Source organism: Ascidiella aspersa, chromosome 5 (assembly GCF_963924565.1).
Source record: "Ascidiella aspersa chromosome 5, kaAscAspe10.2, whole genome shotgun sequence".
In the NCBI taxonomy this organism is placed as follows: domain Eukaryota; kingdom Metazoa; phylum Chordata; class Ascidiacea; order Phlebobranchia; family Ascidiidae; genus Ascidiella; species Ascidiella aspersa.
The window spans coordinates 25,225,128-25,249,223 of NC_139451.1; the positions used below are offsets into that span (position 1 = coordinate 25,225,128).

Below are 24,096 nucleotides of genomic sequence, written 5' to 3' on the forward strand. Positions count from 1 at the left end.
GTACAGACATTCTGGAATTATTTGAGGTGTAACAAAACATTGATATTCCATATTTTACCAAAGCGGTTAACTGCTGACCTAAGTAAATTTAATGAATAAGGTTTACTGCAATTCATAGTGCACATAGTTACAAATTTCCATGTTGTATACCCTAAGCTAAATACCAGTAATAACACCATCCACCAGAAACAAAACGTGTAGATAATTTCATACCTCAACGTTTGGAAAAGTTTACCCTAAAAGTATGACTCTTCAGTTTTTCTTTAAGGCAGTCACATAGTGTTCTCAACTTTTTTCTCAATTTCAATTTTAGCAAGTTTTTACAATACTTGTCAAATGAATGCATATAAATATAGTGATAATATTTGGAAGTGTTTTATTACGGGTGTAGTGTAGTTTAGATTAATTTGTGCGACAAAACATTTAAACACACATGTTACTGATTTATTTTTTGCGTAATACCAAGCTTGTGTGTTTAAGTTTAATTAATAAAAAAATACAAATTAATGCAAAAATATATATTAAGATGTATACTTTAATTGAAATAGTTTACAGCAACACCTAACTTACTTATAAATTCATTGCAAAGTGATACTTGGAGCATACTTTTATGTGTTATTTGAGTAATCATGTGCAACATACATTGTTTAGGAAAGTGATATTTAGTTTTCCGCCCATATTGTCCAGTCTATAAATTATTAATTAATAAAAGATTTTGCTTAACAGAAAAACTTAATTTGACTGTTAAAATGGCCACATCCAACAGAGTAACTTTTGAAAAGTTACAGACATGGCTGTCATCTGAACTTGGCATTTCAGTTGCCGAATCGCACCACTCATCTGATCATAAAACTGAAATTGTTGGAACAACAGAGTTAAGAAAAATGTGGAAGCACGTCATGGCAAATGTGCACAGCACCGACTACATTAATTTGGTGTCCGACAATTTAAAGCTTCATAAACTTGAACTCGAGAATATGGACGCTGACTTGGAACTGTTGGATAAACTATCTCAAGTGCGGTCGTTAGACACAGACATCAAGGATTTAGAAGCACAACTTAAAAGTTTGAAAGTGAGCTGCTTCAACAGTGAACTTGAAATTGCGCAGTTGCAAAAAGAATCGGAATCTTTAAATCACAAATCGCTGTTTTACAAAACAGATGCCCGAAGATCGCAAGACTTGTCATCGCAAACTGCATCTTTACAGGAAAAGTTCCACATCCATCAACAAGTATTAGATAAAAGAATGAAATACGATGATGTGAAGGAAGGTTCCTGTGTGGTGAAAGTGAAAGAACTGATCGCCCTCATCAAGGAGCATTATGAAAAATGCTTGGAAAGCAATTCACCTTTTTCTGAATCTTATAGACATCTTGCCAGTCAAGTTGTCAACATTGTTGAAAAATTTCCTGCTTGTGATGTTTTGTCAGTTTTGTGTTCAATAGCAGATGAAGAAGGTGAAAAGGTAAAGAAATATATAAATAATCTTTGTGGGTAGCCCTATTTGTCTAGTTCTAAATCAGGGGTCGGCAACCTTTTTGTAGTCGCGGGCCAAAACCAACCTCAGAAACGTCTCTGCGGGCCGCACAAAATGTTAACTAAGAATTATGTTATTAAAATGTTAAAACTACCATGAATCAGGCGGACCTCGGATCTTTTTTGCGCCTAAAAACGTGTTTAATTACATTTAAGGAGGCAGTAATAAAGTATTGGCGCAAAGCGCGAATAAAATGCGTTTGTTTGGTTTAAAATCTGAGTCCACACATCGTCATCCATACTACTAGTGAAAAGTGTAATAAAACTACTTTGAGGACACGAAATAACATTAGTTAATCTAGTTGAGGAGTGTTTGTCAACCTTAAGTCCGGGCACATTTTTTAATATTTTGGTATAACGCCATTTCTTGTAAGTTTTCATTAGCCTACATTGCCGACAATAAAAAATAAAAAAATGCTAAAAAATATATATCCAATATTTGTGAATACGTTTTCCCTTTGTCCGCAACGCACTTGGCAGCCTTCCACGGCACAACGGTAAAGAAGCGCTGATCTATATTTCAAAAGACAGCGTCAAAACGTAAACAAAGCGAATGTAGAAGGATCATTCGCGCTTCGCGCGAAAATTTTTCGCACTTACGTAGTTAAAATAGTTAAAAAGTATTTGAAATGGAATCGTGCCTAGTTTGTCAAAGAGGCGACGGGCCGGATCCGGCCCTCGGGCCGTAGGTTGCCGAACCCTGTTCTAAATCATAAAATCAGGTGACACCCCTTAACGACATATGGTATTACAATCTTGACAAGCTTTTACACAGCTGTGCTTCATCAGGTTCAACTTTCACCTGAATTTTTTTTAATTTTTTTTGCATCAATTTCTTCAGTATTTTGAGTGACCGTCAGCCTTCTGCCTGACCTTGACAAGGGATTTTTATTTAACCTCTTTGTTGAATTTCCTTATTGTAGTTATCAATTGTTTTTTTTTTCTTGTATGTGAATTTTCTGTTTAACATATATATTTTTTATTATATTTGTAAGTTATTAAAAAGAGAATTATCTAAAAAAAAATATTTTTTTTCGTCTGGCAACTTTTAGAGAATTTGCCAGTTGGGTCATAATTCTAATGAGGCCAAGTGAAATACAGATGTTATGCCTAAACAGTTATTAAAATGAAAGGTTTGAAAGCAGTGATGCAGCTTGATATTGAACCTAGCAGAATAAAATAAATTGTTTAAAAAAAATTGGATTATGTGCATTTAAACTTTGATAATTTGGGTTTTCAGCACACGTATTGTCAATTCGGGTTTTTGGCTCCTTGTAAAACATTAAGGGGATTACTTATGACAGCTAACGATTAATAACCTTTTCTAAATGTTATTTATACAACTGCACTGAAAAAATCATAGGTGTCCATTTATTTACCTGGGATAGTATTTATTGCCTGATAAAATGTTTGCTGACTAAAACTGTAATTATCCTTTAGCCTTGCAATTTTCTTTATGTTCATACGATCCGATTTTTATTGAAGGTTGTTCAATGTGAAAAGGATGCCAGTCGATCAAGTGAAAAACTCACAACAGAGAAACTAGATTGTCAAGAAGAAACTCCAAGCATGGCAATAAAGAAACTGTTGCGGGTTTGTAGCTAAATTTAGGAAAATTGTCCTAAATATTCAAAAACGATCAACTTAATCATATCTGTAAATTGATTATACACATTTTATGTTACTAAATCCAAATAATCAAAACAGATGTCAGAAAATCTGTTCTATGTTTTTAACCATTTTACTGTATTAAAAAATTGTGGCCAACGGTTTTTATTATACCTACTTTTTTTACCTACAATGTAAATGTTGTTTAAATGAACTTTTTTAATTTGTACAGGAACACAATGTCACAAGTCTCAAAGAACTTACCTACATCAAAGGTGCTGATAAGTCAATCAAGTTAAACCAGGAAAAGATAAAGGAAATAGCCCAGCATCTGCAAAATATTATTCAAGATAAATACAAATTGAATGCAGACCAACAGGATCTTGCAATGTAAAGTGCCCACCGCTCACCCACTAAAACTAAAATATATCTTGAAAATACTTTATATTTGTGGTAATGTGGTTAACTTTGAGGCCTCATTTTTACATAAATTCAGACAGTTAGTCAAATTTTTCCCATAACTTAATAAATACTTCAACTCTTTTTACACATATAAACTTATCTTTTTTAGCAGGCATTCTTTGACATTATTTTTAACACAAAATTTCAAGCACCCCTGTGAAAAACAAAAGGCTTTTTCTATGCTCACTTTAGTTAGAAAAGCTCACATTTATATAAATATTTCACGTAGTATAATCTTTGGGAATAATTTTTTCATGCATGCCTTGTAACTGCAGAGCTTTTAAATTGTTTACAGTTATTACACTGTTTGTCTTTAACAACTGCATTTTTTTTTCAGTAAAATATTAGAGGCAGAAATGCACTTAGCAGGGCTTCAAGCTACTTTTCAATCTTTCGAGGAATCTGCGCATGATTTACAAGAGGAATTTAAAGAGAAAACTAAAGTAAATGACCAACACAAGAAAGTGCTGGCTGAGCTTAAGAATTTCAAGTCCATTTTGGTAAGTAAACTTTTTCAAAATGTTACATTTGATAAACTTTGTTTTTTGTTATTAAAGCTTGTTATTTTCGTTAGGATAAAAACCAATACCAAATGATTGTGACTACAAAGCAAAACTCTGCTTTCCGTTCTGGACTTAAGATGCAACAAACTGATGCATTTTCAACAACAACTGATCTGTTGCAAGAACAATTGGCCGTAGTTGACGATGTAACCACCACCTTGCCAAAATCCATGCAAAGCAAACTCCAGGCATTTAATGATGCTGATATGCTGAAAATGTTAACTGCCAATGTTGATAGGTAAATAAATGCCTTACATTAGACCCATATTTATTACATAATCCAAGCCTAAACAAAGTTAGCCAGATCTAAATAATTTTTAAATTGTAACTAATTTTTTAGTCTTTTTAATAATGTTTTAAATATGACATAGACTTTATCAGTATTCCTTAATTTGTATGTAACTTTCCTAAAATGTAATTTGATATTTTGATGTTTTTGACAAAACATTAGAGGTTGTCTTTCACCAATAAAAAGAAAACTATATTAGCCATAATTTTTTTAATATTTTGTTCAGTTTTAATTACTTGGTTATTTCAGTGTTGTAGGTTTATTCAGTTCATAATTAAAAAAGCAATGTAGTCCATTTATATTTATTTTAAATAACATTCTTACAAAATTAGTAACCGCCGTCCTTTAAATATAGCCGTATGTTCTGTCTTTAACTTGTAATGTAATTAATATTTTTTCTAGAACAAAAGTGCCAGTATATGATCTATCTATTCACCGCTCAATCAATACAGATCACTGCAACGGGGGTTTGGCATACCAAAACATTGCCTCCTCACTTCTTGTATGCTCAATGAAGGTAAAAAAATCTTGAACTTTTTCTAAACGGCCATAAAAATAAAACACCGTTTAGGAAACTTAAAGTAATATATTGTACACCATGTTGTTAAAAAATTAAAAACAATTATCCTGTTTTTCAACTTATTTTACTTACACTGGCCTGTTTTTTTTTTTAATTTAATGCAACTTTACAGCTGGGATTAAATTGAGTGCTTTTAATTTCATAGATATTTCAGAGTTTTATCTGTTTTAAATCTGGAAATCAGATGGCACTGTTGAACGTCGAACTGCATTGTAATCCTTACAATCAGGACAACAGAGTTTGTCATTCAACAGTGCTTCTTAATTTCCAGATTTAGAATTAGACAAATATGGCTATTTACAAAGATTTATGTCCTGCTTTTTATTGAATTGTACCCACACTGGACTCTTATTTTTACTTTTTGTTAACTTTATATCTCTGATACAAATTGAATGCCCTTACTTGTGGAAATATTTGCGAAATTTGGGATGTTTTTGAGTGCTAGCAACCATCAAAAATTATTTTTATGTGTGCTGTTGAATTATTTTTGTGTGCTTTTGAAATTGCATACAACATTGTTTATCATTAAATTAGTTTCCCAGTGACTTCTTGGACAAGATATGTAACCAGAAAGCAATATCGCAAATGCAAAATTCTTTCCATGATCTTGTCAGTACAAGGGAAGACAGAAGTCAGGAGAGTTCAGACTCTTTCAACAGTAAGTCGTACAATTTCTGGTAACTACAAATGCTATAAATGTGAAGCTTTTGTAGAAGTATCAGAAACCATTGTAAAGTTATATTTTTTTAAGTTTTGTGTGTTTGCAGATTTTTTGATATCCATTTTCAGCTATGTTCCTAATTAACTTGGTTTGTTACAAATTGAGATAACTATATTTCCATAAATTGAGACAGCTCAAATTTTTTTTTAATTTATAAGTATTTTTAAGCATAAAAAAGGCTGCTTGTTCAATATTTATGCAAAAGTAAAGTAATAGTTTTACATTGTTATGTTTTAACAACTTCTAAAACGAAACTGCCTTAAACGTTTTGTCGAAAATACCTGCATGTAGCAAACGCCTTTCTGAAAGAACTAATACTAAAAATGTGCAAAAAAAACGTCATAAGACACTCCAAAAAAACATGGTTCGTTGCTGAATTGGTTGACGATGTGTTAAGGTTTACTGGAGCAATTGCGTGCGTCGGATTTGGAGCAAACGACATCTACTCTTCCCGAAATCGTCCGAGGCCAAAAAGCCGTGGAAACTGTTCAAGGCGAAATCACTAAACTACAAGCTGCCCTGGAAGAGTGGTGAGTCATAAAGACATATGCGTGTTAGGCAACCTAAGATACAACGAAACGCGTTTTTTCCGGAGGTTTATTAAATGTGTTTTTCAAAGCTACATTACATATTTAGTAGATTATTACGAAAAACAGACACCAAGGCAGACAATTTGACCGTGTGCCGTAATCCAGCTAGATCTGTATGAACTTTCGTTTGAAACGTAATGTTTAATCGCCCAAAGGTATATTTCACTACGGCCTATAGTTTTTAACAAGCTTCTCCACCTGACACAATTGTTCAATCCTCATACCAAACCGAAGGAAAGAGAACAATTTGTAAAGTTATTGGTATTTTGGCCTTAATACTACCACCTCGGTTCCGCTGTATATATTAACCTAGGTTGTTGAGCTGCAGTAAAATTAAGAAAAATAGTATAAAGCTTAATTTTCAAGCTTTTTTTCCGAAGCTACTAAACTGAAAAATCGATTAAAATAAAGCATTTACCTATTTCCTGTAATATAAGGATGATTACAAGGTAGGAATAGTTATGTTTCGTGGATAATGGGCCATAAATAGTTTACATTTTAAATGTACATCAGGCGAAAACGTGTGAGAAACTGAGTACCATTAGTGTAATGGGAATGGGTTGGAAAACTAATAATTACCGACCTGTCTTTCAAGTGTGACAGCAGCGGGTTTCGCAAGTGAACTTGATCGTTTCGGTTGCGGATATAACTAGCATTTCGCCCTGTTTTGAACGTTTTGAGTGACAGATAATTCCAACATTAGTTGACTCAATTCCCTGGCGTAGGTTGAACTTCTATGAATTTAATGCTGGGTTTCTCAGTACATTGTCGCACGCGATGTAGCGATATGCAAAGCCTGGCCATTGAAACTCTTTTTACTAATACACCTACTCTCATTTTAATTATTTCCGCTATGAGGCCAGCTGGTATTTAACGTAATTCATAATTTCATTTACACCACAAGAGTGATTTTATCTACTAAAAATTGTTATATTCAATGTATTTTGTAAAAACAATGGTCACCATCTCCGGTCCGCGGGCCCAATTCGGGTTGAATTTTTTCGTCCCGGTGATATTTCCTAAAACAAGAATATTAATAGTCTATTTTTGTCAGTTGCGAAACTAAACTAATTTTTGATAAAATTATAAACTACACGAAAATTTCATTAGGCTTATATAAAAGTTTTTGGTAATCTTTTTTTGTTTGTTTTTTCGTTATAAATAATTAGGTTCGATCAAGACAATACAAATTTTTGAATCCGGTCCGCCCATTTAATGTTTACATTTATTCGGCTGTAACGATCGCCAATTCCAAAATCCGGCCCTTTATGAAAACAGTTTGGTAACCTCCTTCGCTAAATTCTCTTTCAAAATTTGCAAAAAAAGTACGCCAAGTACTAAAAGAGAATGTAAGCGTATGTCATTAGCAAACGCACATGAAAAAATGAATGAAACCGAAAATGCAAACTCTTCTCGCTTTCATATTTACGTGCTTATGTGAGTGCAGTTTAAGAGAACCGAAAACGCGGTAATGGCCTTGCAGTTTCGCAAGTGATCACTAACAACGTAGGTCCAGACTTGTATAACTGGAATTTTCCGGTTTGTCCAATTCATATGGGAATTTGAATCTCCGAATTCGCTGTAATTGAGAAATAAAACTATAAAACGCCGTTAAGCAATTTGGAATGTGAATGGCAATAATTTCTGCGCTATAAGATTGGGACTTTTGGGGCTAGATAATCCACCTGCATCGACTAAAACTTGTTAAAAAACCAAAACACGCCGTTGGAACGAAATAAAACTTTAGAATATTTAAATATTAATACTCACAAGCAATTCACAAAAATGCTTAAAATTAATTTCTCAGCAATCCCTTGAATTTGTCCAAATAGACCAATGATTCACAACCGGTGTGCTACACATACCACTAGCATCGCGATAAGGCTTTTACAGGTGTTTGCGAAGTTAAGAAAAAGTAACGCAGCCGTAATATTATTGCGGCTGTTGTTGTTTAATATATTGATTTTGGTGTTAATAACTTAAAATAACAAGAGCAGTTTCTTTTAAAAATATAACAAAAAATAACAAAACAGTTTCTTTTCGGACCAGGTTGAAATTGAGTCACACAACACTGAATTATTTGATAAACAGTCTTATACGAAATGGGACGAAAGCAAGAATCTTTCTTTTACTTTTTATTGTCTGCGGGAGATTCCTTATTTCCGAAATGTTTCAACACTGAATTAGGCACTTATAATTCGAGTTTGTCGTATAGTGTACAATGTACATATTAAGTCACACGTCGTTTCGTTTGTTTAGGGCCGATCAGCCGGCACAGCACTGCATACCCTGGGTGAAGTTTGGGGGAGCGACATTGGCCGAACTCAATCAAACAACGACGCCCTGCGATGGTTCCAACTAGTAGCCACTACATTCTGTCGTTTTTCTAAATATCCGTTAATGTATGCTAATAAAGATCTTTATAGAAACTGTTGCTACCAGGCATGGTAATATAAATCAAAAACATAAATCAAAAAAACATATAATTTAAAAACAGCTCCAAAGATCTTTATATTAATTAGCGTTCTTGTGCTTGGTGAAGGCCTAATTCTTTTGAAGAGCTGAGTTTAGATTTGACACCCGACTCCTTTGGTGTACAGTTGGGTTAAAAAGTCGAAGAATGTTGCAATATGTTTTGCTTATCGCAGGTTAAAGAAAGCACCTTAGAAGGTCCAGGCTCAGTTTAATACGGATGTTTGTATATAACTGCAGTAACTTTAAAGTTTGGGTGTTGCTCAATTTCGCTTTACACAAAACTTGTGGTTAGAATCATGTTTGCCACTGGGCTGAATATACCAGCGCAATATCCAGTACAGGCCTTAAATCTCTCGAGAACTGATGTCAGACCACATAAAACTATTTACTCCTTGCGGTGTTCATCCATGAAAGAGTTACATCCAACATGTTTACGCGATAAGCACGTTTACACATAGTGAGCGAGGTTACCAATTCGCCTTACTCAATGCGGCAACTTTGACACCTTCTAGGCTACCTTTAATTCACACAAAGTTAACCACAGCCTTAATATGGCTATTCTATAGCTTATTTAGTCCCTACAATTTCTGGACAAGCGAAGGGTTAATTGAATACAGTTTATCGGCTGCTTTATCAGCTTGGTCAAAGTTCGTTTGGCGATTGCGACATGTTGAGCTATGATCGAAGTCCGTGTGACCCTATTTTTGACGACGGTTTGGCGACGGAAATGTTTGCCTTACGATAACCACCGGAATTCCACAGGAAAATGGCACGTACGCAGTTTTCAACAAGCCGGGCTCCATACCGCATAGAAATAGATTTTGCGGTCTAAGTAGCCTCACGTGGTTTTGAGGAAAAGTTTATTTTTAAATTTCCAAAAAAAATATTATTATCAGAATCACCTTTGTTCAAAAAAATTTTTTTTAAATTGTTTTGCAACACACCTTTAAGAAAAAAATACCGATTTTTTTTAGACTTCGTTCTGAACTAATTTTTTGTTCGGCCTATTTCGGAAAAGCTGGAAAACGTTAGCCGAAGCAGCAAAAAGTTGGAAGTGCAGCGCTGTAAACGTGATAATTGAAATCGGAAAAAATCGTTTGGATGCAGTAGACAACTTGTCGCCTTGGAACTTTTGTTCTTGTTTTTTATTTAACGTTTCTCGCGCCTATGAAAGATCAATAATGCAAGTTTCGCTAGAAATCTATGTTCTTACAAAAATTGTATTTAAGCATCATTTGATTGTTTCAAGAGTTAAAAACAGAAAATCCATGATTTGAACAACATTTTTGACAGCTTTTTCCTACTTCAATAATATCGATGCCATTATTTGAAAAACGGAAAAAAATATGCCAAAACTGACAAATTATTTATTATTTATACAAAAAATGAAAATGTTATGAACAGTTTAACATAATTTATCAGTTAAAGTTTTTAAAAATGTCATGAAGAGCGCAAAGTGACCTAGGGCAAATCGTCCTTTTCAAGTTGCAATTCGCCATGACCAGTTTGCTTTGCTCACGTGCGCACGAACGCTTATGTAAGCCCTTTCTTAAACTTAAAGAGTGCCAACGGGTTCGCCAAAAAACGCATCCGTATAAGCGACAGCTTAAAACGTGCACATATACTGTCAGTTGTTGTTGCAAGCAGGGCAAAAGGTTTGCGTGAGTCATTTTGTTCAGGAGAAGTTGAGCAAGTTGGTTAGCAGCGTTCTAGTTGTGAATCAACGAATGGGTGTGAAAAGCATGTTATAAAAGCAACATTCTTTCTGTTTCCGTTGATTGTTTAACCTCTGCAAATATGCAAAGAATTCACAGAGCTATAGCGTTAATGTTTTTGCAATAAAGTAAAGTATATTCCGAAGCGTTATGACGCTATATATTTTACGCTGATTGGACGATTTATATGTGTATTTGGCGGTAAGTTCAAAGGTTTTCCAATAAAACACGTGTTCAATTTTACATTAGGTTAATAAGATTTGCAGCCAGCTTGCGTTCTGTGGCAAGTGCATACCTGATATTTTTTTTAATTGTGTACACAAAAGTTAATTGGTATGTTGCACACCTAAATTTCGTAAAAAGAGCTAATTTGTGGAAGATTTCAACGGAAGGTGTGCAAAAAAGATAATTGCACACCATAAAATTTGGCGCTGCACATAAATCTTGGCGTGAAGTGACATGAAATGCGGACTGGGTTTGCAAGAGTTTACCGGATTATCGCCTGACAAATATGTTTGCTATTTATGTGTAAAAATGTCGTTTAACCTATTTTTGTTGTTATATGGATTTTCAATTAGTTTAAAGTGGTAAAAATAGCTCTCTTGGGACAATAAATCACAATGTCTTCCATTAACTTCATGAGTATGGTAAGTAGGTGATTAAAATATAAATATTTTTTACTGTAGCATTTTTTGAAAGTTGGTTTTCTCCAAATTATATTTTTACGTTTTTTTTTAAAGTCACTAATTTACATTATAATGACATTGCATAGTGTGAACTGTGAAATTTTTATGTAAAAGTGATGTTTAACAGCTAAATATCAGTGTTTTAAAATTTATTTTAGTTCAATATGTTTTTATATATATATTAGCCTACACCTTACAGCAGAGGCGGGCAACTTCTCCGGTCGGCGGGCCAGATATGGCCAAATGAAGTACTTGGCGGGCCGGATTAAGTACTGTCAAAGCTTGCATGTTTGTCGCATAATAGCGACTAATGTTGTACTCGTTAAACACGGCAACACTTTTTTGCCGACTTAAAGAATAAACTAAGTACAACTTTATAAACCAAAAATCGGTTTGTTTAGATGTTATGAGATAAATAATTACATGTTAGGTAAAAATTTGTCAAAATTATTATATATACGCGAGCTTCCGGAATTATCCACCGCATTAGGCTCAGCTTCGTTTTTTGCATTATACAGTTATTTATTTCTGATTTGGACAAACAGTATTTGCTGTTTGTTTTCTCTTGACAACATTTTTTGAAATAACCAGCGTCTTTGTTTTCTTCGGCAATTTATAGTTATTTGACTTTTTAAAGTGCCAAAAATATCAACTTTAAGGATTTCAATAATTTTGCATAAACCCGAAAAAATAGCTGATTTGTGTTCGACCGATAGTCAGTAATACACAAAAAACGTGTTGTTGACGAGCCAAGACTAATGCTTGTTGTTTAAAATAATCAATATATTTATAATAGGTCAAAATTTTGTCAAAAAAATATATTTTTAGGTCAAAATTTTTTTTTTTAGTTCAAAAAATAATCGCCCTACTGATGATGCTTTTATTAGCGAATTATATTTATCTCTTAACAACCAAACATTCTTTATTATTATTGTTGTGCAACCGGAATCATTGGTTGTTCACCATTCAGATTTTGTTATTCAAAAGAAAATACTGATTCTTGCCGATTTGAGTAAAAAGTACTTGGGCATTCAATCCTTGTTAAATTCGCGACACTCCTTCTCAAACTTACGTTTCTGGGCAAATCCATGGGAAAATATCTTTTTTTAACCCAAAACAAATAATCTAAAAACACAAAGAAAACAAAGAGCCAAAGAATAACTAACAATCTTCATAAATTGACGTAGTAAGCAAGTAGTGAGGGATTGTGGCAGAATGTGGCCGTGGGCCACATTATCATATAACGCCAGAAACTGTCTGCGGGCCGCTCAAAATCTCTTCGCGGGCCGTATGTTGCCCGCCCTGCCCTACAGAGATGCATTATAAACCTATTCCACTTGTGACTTGGTCAATTTATTAGTAAATCTTAAAGAAATATAGCTATTTTTTTTATTTTAGGATGGCGATCCTACAGCAAAAAATTCAAGGTTGCGCTGCTGTACTATGTGGTTCGTTGTCTCAATTATCATAATAGTTGGACTTGTAATTGGTTTAATCGTTCTTGGTACAAAACAAAGTAAGCTATTTTTTTATATTAAAAATTAATGTAATATGTTTAGCTTGTCAAACTGAACTTTCCAAAAAAAAAATAATTTTGTGTCTGTTAAATTTTTTTAGCAAAGGGAGAAGTCTTGTCAATTCATTAATTATTTAACCAGTTTAATCATAAAGGTTATTTCATGTACAATAGTGTCCTTTTTGTTATGGAAACTTTGTAGCTCTAGTTATGTTTAAATGGGACATCTATAATTGCTTTTTAGTATTATTCCTTTTTTAACATAAACAAAATTCTTTATACCATTCTATGAAGTTTCATGTTAAAAACTAACATAACATCAATCTTGTTAAACTGTAAGCCTGTATAATTCTATACATAAATTTGTTAACATTGTTATGTTCTACTCGGATATTCGGGTTTAAAAATTGTAACTACTTCAAGTTAACTGATTTGTATTAATTTGTAGCTGCCTCAAATGATACAATCTCGACAACACCCCTTATAACTTGGTGTACGGTGAGTACTGATGAGCAGGCAAAATGTCTGGAAATGAATAGGAACATCCCTATTAAGTGTCACCAAGAGAAGGATGTTGATAGCTGTGTCACAGCTCTTGGTTTGGGCAAGGCAGATGCTGTTACTTTGGATGGAGGCCATATTTTCTCTAATGAAGACAACATCAAACCTGTCATGGGAGAAGACTATGGAGAAGGTATGCAGGTTATAATGTCAAATGACCATTTTATTTTAACTATATTTTCTCAGTCAACAAAAGTATTATATCATAACCAATTTGTTACCATATAAAGAATCTTTGTATGTGTATTAACAACAGAATCTGGCCCTCCAACAGAACACATAATGCCGACGATAAAAGTTCTAAAATTTATTAATAAAAGCTTGAGAAGCGCACCGCTCCGAACAAAAATCAGTCAGCAAGGTGTAAAACTTTAATACAAATATGCATTTCGCCTATAAATGGCATCATCAGTTTGTCTGTACAAATAAATAGTAAAAAATTAAAATATTAAAATATAAATGTAAAATAAATACATCCAAGATGAACAAAGACAAAGAACGTCACTGATTTCTCATACCGCTTCCCTCTGGGACGTGTTTTTATCAGTGGCTTTCTGTGGCCGCTACACGTAGCGCATGCTCCTTTTGCTTTTGTTTTACAGTAGTGGTTGGGGTTTATACGCAGACTGTCTTTGTCTTTGTTCATCTTGGATGTATTTATTTTACATTTATATTTTAATATTTTAATTTTTTACTATTTATTTGTACAGACAAACTGATGATGCCATTTATAGGCGAAATGCATATTTGTATTAAAGTTTTACACCTTGCTGACTGATTTTTGTTCGGAGCGGTGCGCTTCTCAAGCTTTTACATATAAAGAATCCTTTGCAAAAGTAACCACAAATGTTTCTATAATTAATTATAGAACTTCAAATAGAAGTGTTGATATGTCATTAACGGATTTTGAATTTTAATTCTGTAGTAGCTGTTAAGATATTACTTAAAGACTGTTTTTTTTCAGGTGACGCAACATATTGGGCTGTTGCTGTTGTTAAAAAGGCAGACACAACAACCTATTTTACCAAGGCTGGTCTCCAAGGAAAAGTTTCCTGTCATACTGGGTATGGAAAAACCGCTGGATGGGTAATGCCACTTGGGGCCATGAAAACGAAAAGTAAGCAAGCAAATCACTGTTGTTTAAACTTCAGCAAAATAAGACAATTATAAATTCTTCTTTCTTCAATAATCCAACCAAACATCTGGTTTGTAAAGAGTATTCTAATATTATAATTTAACATGTCCCAACCAATTTTTGTTACAGACATAATAAGTGGCTGTAATATGACGGCTGCTATCACAGGATTGTTCAGCAAGAGTTGTGCACCAAATGAAATATGCACTGCCTGTAAAGGCACATGTAATAGAAATTGTGACGGGGAAGATTATTGTGGCTACACTGGCTCATTCCGGTGAGTTTTTATATATTTTTTTAATAATAATGATATTTCAGGATATCTGTTTTTTACTCTTTTGTAATATGATTTCTATGTCAATCAAAATAACTTTTTCAGAATTATTTGTTGCAAATTAGTTTTCACAATTAGGTGTAAAAAGATATAAAGATGTCGAGATGGTACAAGTCTTCACTTATTTTTTAACATTTCATCTTAACTTTAATTTTTACACTGATCATGACAGGAGCTGTTGCATATACGCCTGAACACAGAGAAATATGTTAGTTAAAAATTGATTATATTGGCTTAATATAGTTTTTTCAAATAGCTTTTGTTGGAGAAAATTAGTTTAATAGGTCTACTTTTACAGGTGTTTGGCCGAGGGCAGTGGAAACGTTGCATTTGTAAAACACTCAACTGTTGGACAGAACACAGATGGACAAAACAATGATAGTTGGGCCAAAAACCTAAGCTCTACTGTAAGTCAAGCGGACTTGGCTGCCATCATTGTGTACCTAACATGCATTTTTATACATTCATTGCAAGATAAATTGAATGTTCTAAAAAAAATCCTAAAAATCCATTTCAATTGGAAGCAGTAGCCAATGCAGCCATGATGTCAAAACATCTAATATTTAATGCACATTCTACATAAAGTATTATGATCTAACTCTGGACTAACAAAAATTGGTGCTGAAAATTAAATTGGCAGCCTAGGCTAGGTATGTGTAGTACTGTACACTCTACACTGTACATTCTTAAAACAAATACAATATAGACATAAGAGCCACATAAAGCTGGGCCCAAAACTGTACAAATGATTTATATACAGCAAAAAAAGCATTTTTCATAGTCACTAATAAGTACTACACATTAGTTCTTTCTAATATATATATACTTCTGGCTCATTTTCTGATCTGGCAATACAATGTCTTTTGTAGGACTTTGAACTGTTATGTTCTGATGGTTCCCGTGCACCCGTGTCAGCCTTTTCGACTTGTAATTTGGGGAGGGTCCCATCTCATGCTGTTGTTGTGAAGAAGTCTGCATCCAGTGAACTCGTGCAAAAAGTTGTTGAATTTCTAACAGTGGCCCAGGTTTGTTTAAAAAGAGATGATAACCTTGTGTTAAAGACACATTAATCAGGCCTACATTAAGATGTATATTGACAGAGTTAGTTTTCGTCAAAACCAAACTATGTTCCGCATTTAAGGCGTGTTTTGTTCTAACTGATTATCATTTTCCACTTTTCATTTGTATAAGACAAACTAATTTTTTCAGCAAATCGTTTTCTACTGAACAACTCTGAAACATTACATTTGTAATGTGCGAATTTTAATTTAAGACATTTTTTCTGGGTTCTGACATCATTTCGCATCACATACAATTGACAGTACTTTTTGCTAAAAAATCAGATACCGACATTGCAATAAATCTCACTTAAAAAAGAACTGTAAACAAGGCTATCTTTCTAGCCATATGTTTATCTAAAATTCAGATTTTTTTTTTAATAAATAGCAAAGATTTAAATAGAATATGATTTTAGCTACGATATGGTCCACACACATCAAGTGATTTCAAGATGTTTGGTGGTCCAATTGATGACCTGATGTTCAAGTCGTCAACACAACAACTTCTTCAACTAACTGAAACCTGTACTGCTGAGGTAAATTAGCAATGCATACATGTTAGTGTAATCTATATAATATGCATTTGGAACCGCCGTATATGTTGATCAAAGTCCTATTACAAGGCAACATTACAGGCAATATTTGCATCATACAGGTTTAGAGTGTTTTATATTTGCCATGCTCAAAATATATGATTGTAGGACTGGTGACTAACCATTTGAACATAAATCATATTGTACAAGGGGTACTGTACTTTTTTGATACCAAAAGTAAAAATTACAATATACCTCATATCTACATAAAGGAACAATATTTTTAAATAGTGATTTTGTAAGTAGTGTATTATCCACAATTGGGTATTTATACTTTTATAAATGCCAGGATTTATAAAATGTATATCTCCTAATTTTTCACTAAAATGAAGAACGGAAAAACAAAATTCCTTCAGTTGGGAAACCCATGTGATTCTTCAGGTTTCTGTTTAGTTTAAAGATTAGGATGACAAAGGTTTGGGTTTTCCACTATACACTGAGAGTCTCTTGGGGGGTCTTTTTGAATAACCTATTGTAGTTTTGGGAACTTTTCTTAAATCATGTTTGCCCATTTCTTGAGTATAAGGTTTTCGATAAGTTCAAGTTAAGGTTATGTTTGAGTTTTGAACAATGAACTCTTTGTATAAATCTGGTTTATATAAAAGTTTCTCTTGCATCACTAAATAAATATTTATAGTAATGAACACAAATAGATGAAAACATACAGTTTATGCGAATTTTGATTATGACTAAATTGTATAATTCCCAACAAAAGTTAGATTTTTGCCTGAATTTGGATACCAATAAAGTTTATTTTTATTTAATGCAAATTAAGTCCTGGTATGGATATAGTAATTTTATCAAGGGAGCTTGAATAGATTCCGGATGTAATCAAATAGTTATTATTGTCCGATGTTATAGGTTGGGCCTTTCTTTGAAATTTGTATTCTCAAAAAACAACTTGAAAAAGTAACATTCTCTTTTATCTCATTGAATTTAGAGTTTTCTAGGCAATGGTTACTTGGCAGCACAAAACAACCTGATTTGCCAGACATATACACCAACTGCATTGGAATCCTGTTTGTTGCCACAAAATCAACAAAACTCAGGTTATTTTTTAATATTATGGCAGCCCTAGTTTTGAGTGTGATAGCAGTTCATTTGGACAAAAGTCTAGTTTTTAAAATGCAAGGGAACATTACCTAAAAATAAAATAGTTTAATTATGGAAATCTCCCATTCTATTCAACAATATTAACTTTGAAATGCTTTTCTTTTACATATATTATTAGCTAGCTGGTTTAGAATTTGTTTTAGAATAATTTGACAGAAAGTATTTTTTTTAGCTTTTACCTGGCAACTTTTATATTTTTATAGACTCAACAGTTAGATGGTGTGTTACAAAGGAAGATGAATTCAAGAAATGTCAGGAAATTGCTGCAGCTGTTGTTTCATTGCCTGCTAGTGACATGAAAGTTACATGTGTTTCAGGTATAATAACAACAAAACATTTTAAAGCACTGCAAATAGAAAAAATATATTTCTTTGCATTTAGCTTATAATTTGGAAACATTAGAAATTCCGCTAGTGACATAAAACTAACATGTGTTTCAGGTAATATTAAAACAAAACATATTGAAGCACTGCAAATATAGAAAAATATATATTTCTTTCCATAGATTATAAATTGGAAACTTTAGGTTTAATTAATTGAAGCTTTTTTACAAGTACTACAAATAAACAAATTCATTGCGCAGGTGGCAGTGTGCAAAACTGTGCAACTTTGTTATCACTGAATTCTGCCGATGTGGTCACAATGGATGGTGGGGAGATTTCAACCGCCAGTCGCGAGTACAACTTACAGCCTATTGCCTCTGAGGACTATGGTGGAGGTACTTCAAACTGAATTGCTTCCTTGAGTGGGCATGGTCTTAGTTGACCAAAAAAATGTTTTGTTTGTAATTTGAGTGAACACTCGACATTTCTTAGAACATTGTTGGTAAATTTTAGAACTTTTCCATTTTTTGTTGTAGTTTTTAAACTTTTTGTAACGTGTGTTAAACAGTGTTTTGTGACTTAAAAATCACCTGTTATATTTGTTTTTTCTCAGTGGTAAACTTTGCTAAAAAATTGGGCCCATATTGATTTAAATAAAATGATTTCACTGGAAAACTTTAAGACACGTTTTGTTACCTTAATCTTTTTTGAAACCACTTATATTATTACCCAGATGAGGGTACCAGCTATTACGCCGTTGCTGCGATAAAGGCGAGCGATGTAACCACATTTTTCAATCATTCTGGTTTGCAAGGGAAAAAGACTTGTCACACAGGTTATGGAAAAACCTCTGGATGGAATGTTCCCGTTGGGCTAATGTATGAAAAAGGCAAGTTAAGGGACACTATTATAAATTTACAATTTCTTGTAATAAGATAAAACAAATGGGATGTATGTTTAGTAAAGTCCTAACAGTTTATTCGTGTAACAGTTACTAATGTTAAAAAAAACTTGAATGTTGACTCACATACAGACACCGGATACAACAGAATAGTTCGGGGGACACCTACTTTTTTTCTTGAAAAGGAAAGATTACTGTGTGCCAAAAGACGGGCCAGATTACTGTGAGAATTTGCGATCGCAGGCCGCATATAAAATATTGTGCTGAACTTGATTAACTATTAGCAATCAATATAGGTAAGATAAATAATTGTAAAAAAAGAACTACAGTAAGCGTTATAAAATAAAACTAATTGTTATTTAGTTATTTGTAATGAAGAGGGGCGTTAGTTTATTACAGGGGTCGGCAACCTTTTTGTAGTCGCGGGCCAAAACCAACCTCAAAAAGGTCTCTGCGGGCCGCACAAAATGTTAACTAAGAATTATGTTATTAAAATGTTAAAACTACCGTGAGTCAGGCGGACTTCGGATCTTTTTTGCTCCTAAAAACGTGTTTAATTACATTTAAGGAGGCAGTAATAAAGTGTTGGCGCAAAGCGCGAATGAAATGCGTTTGTTTGGTTTAAAATCCGACTCCACACATCGTGCAAACCTGGCGAGCGAAGCGAGCGCGATTTTGTTTTGGTATAACGCCATTTCTTGCAAGTTTTCATTAGCCTACATTGCCGACAATAAAAAATAAAAAAATGCTAAAAATATATGTCCAATAAGTTTAATGATGATCATGATCACTGATGATGGCATTAGAAATTGCCGAAACGTTTGAAAATAAAGCATGTCGCTTTTAACGTCTATTTGGGCCGTTATTTTCACCATTAAACTTATGAACAGATCCGTATATAGTGTTCCAAAAATATATGTCCAATATTTGTGAATACGTTTTCCGTTTGTTCGTGACGCACTTGGCAGCCTTCCACGGCACAACGGTAAAAAAGGGCGGATCTATGTTTCAAAAGACAGCGTCAAAACGTAAACAAACCGAACGTAGAAGGATCATTCGCGCGAAGCGCGAAAATTTTCGCACTTACGTGGTTAAAAAGTATTTGAAATGGAATCGTGCCTATAGTTTGTCAAAGAGGCGGCGGGCCGGATGTATTTCATCGGCGGGCCGGATCCGGGCCGTAGGTTGCCGACCCCTGGTTTATTAGGTCATCAAAATCAAGTGTTGAATTGCATTTGCATCCGTCAGTAGTATACTATGCTGCGGGCGCCCCAAATTTACCCTGTGGCCGTAGTTTGACGACCAGTGGAATAGTAAAAAGCATATTTTTTAAACTTGTTATTTAAAATCTTTTTTAAACTCAATTTTTTTGTTTAGACATCCTGGTGGGCGACTCCAAATGTGACAATGCTGCAGCGGTTTCGAATTTCTTCGGTGGAAGCTGCGTTCCTGGCATAAGAAAGGAAAACAAAGGTGCTTCGGTGGAAAACAAGCTGTGTCAGCTTTGCAATGATTCCTGTGCGAAGAGTGACAAATATGCTGGATACACTGGTTCTTTAAAGTAAGATTTTACTGAAAAAAACGCTGTAAAATTACACCTTTAAATTCGACAACGAAACAAAAATCCCCCAAAACTGCATCCTTCGAATTTATTTGCATTTAAATGCGAACTAATTTTGTCTCATGGGCTGCTTTCATTAAAAAAAAATATCTAAGCAACAAGAAAAAACGATAAAGTTCGACATTGACAATCGGCGGATGAAACTGCCAACTGAAACATTTACAAGCGTGTCATAATTTTGTACTTAATCAAATTTATTTAGTTTGCTACTGATTGTCTCACTATAAGATTTACTTTCTTAGTTAATTTAACCAAGGATCTTGTTTTGTTTTTTAGTTGTCTCAAAGAAGGTCTGGGAGAAATTGCATTTATCAAACACACGACAATCAGTGATGCTGAAAGGTCTGGGTTTAAGTTACTCTGTCCAGATGGAACAATCGACGACGTTGCAAATTACTTGCAATGCAATCTTGCCAAGGTAAAATCAGGCCTAATCAAATCTGTCCAAAAAAAACACGTTTTATTTTGACCTTAGAAGTCAACAGCACTAATTGTATTATAGGAAAATGTAGTAACTTGTACCTTTTTCGCTTTTAGAATGTAACAGCTATATATGTATTTTAAAGGAATCAAAATTAAAAGACAAGTAAATTGACATCAACTACCTGAAGACGTTTCGATACACACTTGTATCGTTGTATCGTCATCAGTTATAATTTACTGATGATATACAAGTTTGTATTAAAACGTCTTCTGTAAGATAATGTCGATTACCTCGACCTGTTTAGCTTTGGTACATCTTTATTTATTAGCTGCGTTACAGATCCACAGTGTACCTCAATATACGTGTATTCCTATCTAAACATTGGAACACTTTGTGTTTTTTCATAGGTTCCGGCTCATGCTTTGATGACAACTAACTTCCACAGCTTTAACTTCAGAGAGAAAGTTTGGACAATGTTGGAACAAGTTCAGGTAAATATCCTGAAATGCTTAAATAAACCTGTCTTAAATCGTCAAAATTGCAATATATATCTCCGGAATTCAAAGAAATGATCGAAATAATTTAAAAAAATCCTACCTATCTATCAACAAACCTACAACACTTTAATAGGACCGTTTTTGCTAAATAGCCTACTTCCTTGAATAACTAAAAATAAAATATTGCTTTAAATAACTAAAATAAAAATGCATTGTAATCTTAACCCAGCAGTCGGTATGAGTTATGAAAAGTGTTTTATTATAATGGTGTTTCTTTATTAAAAAAAGAAGGTAAACTTATTTGTGCTTTAGGATGCCAACCCGAATCTACTCTTTACAAGCCCAGATGGTTCCAGCAATTTGATTTTTAAGGTATTTTTTAAATGCTGGAATTAATACAAAAATAAATATGTTATCTTTGAAAATTGGAATGGAATTACTTTACTCTTAATTAATGCATAATGGTGTTAACGGTTACTTGTTAATTCCTAGGATTCAACGGTTTGTCTTCGTAAGGTGTTTGAGACTTGCAGATGGCCTAACTTTCTTGGCAAAGCCTACCTTGATGCCATTGAGGGTTTGCAATGCACAACCGCCGAAACTCCATATGAAACTGAGCCACCATGCCAATATGTTGCCTCCGCCCAATGCCCATCAAGCAAATAATTGTTTGATATGACAAGGCAGTTTAATTACTTATGAATAGCCCTTAAATTCAATGCTGTTTTTTTGTTATTTGATATAAACTTAAGCTTAATTTATTCCTAAAATTTGTCAATGAAGTTCATAGTTTAAAAAAAATAGCTATATCTATTAGTAATCAAGTAGAATTAGGTTAATGTTAACATCACCTGGACCTAACATTTTTTTAATGCATGAAAAAACACATTTTAGGTAATTAAAAATTGCATTTTTTAAAACCTGCTTATTGTGATAAATTTTGTTTTTTAGAATCTAATAGTAGTTACTGCACAAAAAAACACCGGTTAAGATTTGTCTGACAATTACCTGTTTGTAAGTAAATTCACCCATTCCCTAACCATGGGCAATCCAATCAATGCTCTTGTAAATATCCTATCGCCTCTGTTTGCAAAATAACTATAACTGTTTAAATAATATGTTACGCTGTCTTTCTAGCCACAGACACCTAAAGTTGAAATGAAATTATACATATCGTCGACTATTTGCAGTAGGTCTTTCATTTATGTTGTTGATGAAGTCTGTCGCAGACTTGTTTGGGACAGGTTCCCCAAAGTAGCTGTCAAGGTTACATTTATGACAAAATCGTGAAACTTCGCCAAATGTACATTATATCTTAAAATTCTTAAACCTCCTACAGTGCGTCCTTCAACTTTTACTAAAACCTGATAATTTTAAACAGTTAATGTAATTCGTGTGAGTGTAAGTGCGTTTTATAACTAATTGTTAATCCTAATTAACATTTTGTGTGCTGATTTGTAGCAAAAACCCTTCCGGAGTAGTACATCCTGTGACCAATTGACTACTTGTGTGCAATAAGTGCAAGACCAGTGTGCCTTCGTTTTTGTACCTATCTTTTTTCTATTTTACACAAAGTATTTCGTTTGCACTGTGCGAGGCCAGTGAGTCTTCCTGTGCCATTTACTTTACCACTTTTTACTGCTTTGAATTCACAATCATCGTATCGCCAACCTTCATATACTGCAAAATCAAGTGTACCTTCATATATCTGTATTGCTGTGTAACGTGTGTTGTAGTTTTGACTAATTGATCCAATAAATCGAAACTAAATGTACGAGGTATTGACGAAGTTACAAGGCTGTGCTAGCCTTACATTGCTTGCACGAAAATCCTGATTTCGGTAAGCTTGTTCGAGTATCGCGTGAAACTTCGAGTATCGAGTATCGCGTGAGCACATGGACAAGTTGTGTATTAGCGATGACGCTTGGCTGATTGTTAGCAAATGTTTTTTATGGTATCAGTAAATGTTCAGGGCCACTTAACCTTACGCGGCGCCTTGGTGAAGTTATTAACAAACCTGATCTCTCAAAGTCTAAATTAAATCTTATATTGTCAGGTCAGTTGTCTATGTACCGCAGACATGCTATAAGTAAATAAACTTTCTCTTTTTTTACGTGGTGCAGACCAGTAGTGGTCCGCGAGAAGTTTGTTACCGGTCCGTAGTCTTATACTTGTGTCGGCCTCTCGTTTGTACTTTTCATATTGCTGTTATATTAGGTTTTTCTGTGTAATAACTTTGTTGTCTTATTAAATCCTCCAGGAGATGTTGCAGCAAAACTGGTTTCTCATTGAATCAAACATGTAATAAGTTTTCATAACTAAACATTTCTTGTTTTTAAGGCCGGTTCGTGATAAAATTTCAATTGAAAAGCCATTTGCGTTGCAAAAAAGTAGCCAACATTGGTGCTACTTTTACCAAACCTTTTGAACCTCGGTCTTTCGCTAATATATTTTACGTGGCAGTCCACATTGTTGAGAAGTTATTAATGCCCTATTATCTATACATGGCTTTATAGTAGATATGTCTGATACTTTTTTTTTTCTCTACCGATACCCGATAATGTGGGCGATCCGCTGGCGTCATTGCGATGCTCAATACAGGCAAAATAAATACAATTGAAACGTTAGGAGATATTTTTTAAGTTATAAGGCAACAATAGACTTGGCTATAGCATTATAAAGTTTGGTTACCACTCGTTGATAACCTCGTTCTAAAGGTTTTGATATCCAGTCTTCTCGTGGTAAAATATCTTCAACTTTATATTAGTTTGGTGTCGGATGACTACCGATACTA

At 33.8% G+C, this 24,096-nt stretch overlaps 2 protein-coding genes across 2 annotated transcripts; both read left to right on the top strand.

The window, feature by feature from the left end:
• Window positions 1-706: 706 nt before the first annotated feature.
• Window positions 707-8,840, top strand: LOC146145588 (uncharacterized). The gene is made up of 9 exons (XM_083390248.1): window positions 707-1,466; window positions 3,023-3,130; window positions 3,378-3,535; window positions 3,945-4,107; window positions 4,182-4,408; window positions 4,862-4,976; window positions 5,574-5,697; window positions 6,158-6,290; window positions 8,610-8,840. The coding sequence occupies exons 1-9, from the start codon at window positions 750-752 to the stop codon at window positions 8,710-8,712; spliced, it is 1,848 nt and encodes a 615-aa protein (XP_083246374.1). The 5' UTR covers window positions 707-749; the 3' UTR covers window positions 8,713-8,840.
• A 1,646-nt stretch (window positions 8,841-10,486) lies between these two features.
• On the top strand, window positions 10,487-23,070 carry LOC146145589 (melanotransferrin-like). Its single transcript, XM_083389583.1, has 17 exons — window positions 10,487-11,187; window positions 12,625-12,742; window positions 13,191-13,436; window positions 14,268-14,420; window positions 14,568-14,715; window positions 15,071-15,179; window positions 15,642-15,797; window positions 16,247-16,366; window positions 17,364-17,472; window positions 17,740-17,853; window positions 18,120-18,254; window positions 18,593-18,748; window positions 20,138-20,321; window positions 20,658-20,799; window positions 21,213-21,296; window positions 21,615-21,674; window positions 21,795-23,070. Exons 1-17 carry the CDS (start codon window positions 11,161-11,163, stop codon window positions 21,966-21,968), a joined length of 2,235 nt encoding a protein of 744 aa, XP_083245709.1. The 5' UTR covers window positions 10,487-11,160; the 3' UTR covers window positions 21,969-23,070.
• The last annotated feature ends 1,026 nt before the right edge of the window (window positions 23,071-24,096 follow it).

What these genes read in the sequence shown, in the direction of transcription:
- LOC146145588 (XM_083390248.1), top strand. Translation starts at nt 750, where the DNA reads ATGGCCACATCCAACAGAGTAACTTTTGAAAAGTTACAGACATGGCTG. An exon ending in GAGTTCAGACTCTTTCAACA is followed by an intron (nt 5,698 to 6,157) that starts GTAAGTCGTACA and finishes CGATGTGTTAAG; the next exon opens with GTTTACTGGAGCAATTGCGT. An exon ending in CAAGCTGCCCTGGAAGAGTG is followed by an intron (nt 6,291 to 8,609) that starts GTGAGTCATAAA and finishes TCGTTTGTTTAG; the next exon opens with GGCCGATCAGCCGGCACAGC.
- LOC146145589 (XM_083389583.1), top strand. Translation starts at nt 11,161, where the DNA reads ATGTCTTCCATTAACTTCATGAGTATG. An exon ending in CCAAAAACCTAAGCTCTACT is followed by an intron (nt 15,180 to 15,641) that starts GTAAGTCAAGCG and finishes TGTCTTTTGTAG; the next exon opens with GACTTTGAACTGTTATGTTC. An exon ending in CCAGCAATTTGATTTTTAAG is followed by an intron (nt 21,675 to 21,794) that starts GTATTTTTTAAA and finishes GTTAATTCCTAG; the next exon opens with GATTCAACGGTTTGTCTTCG.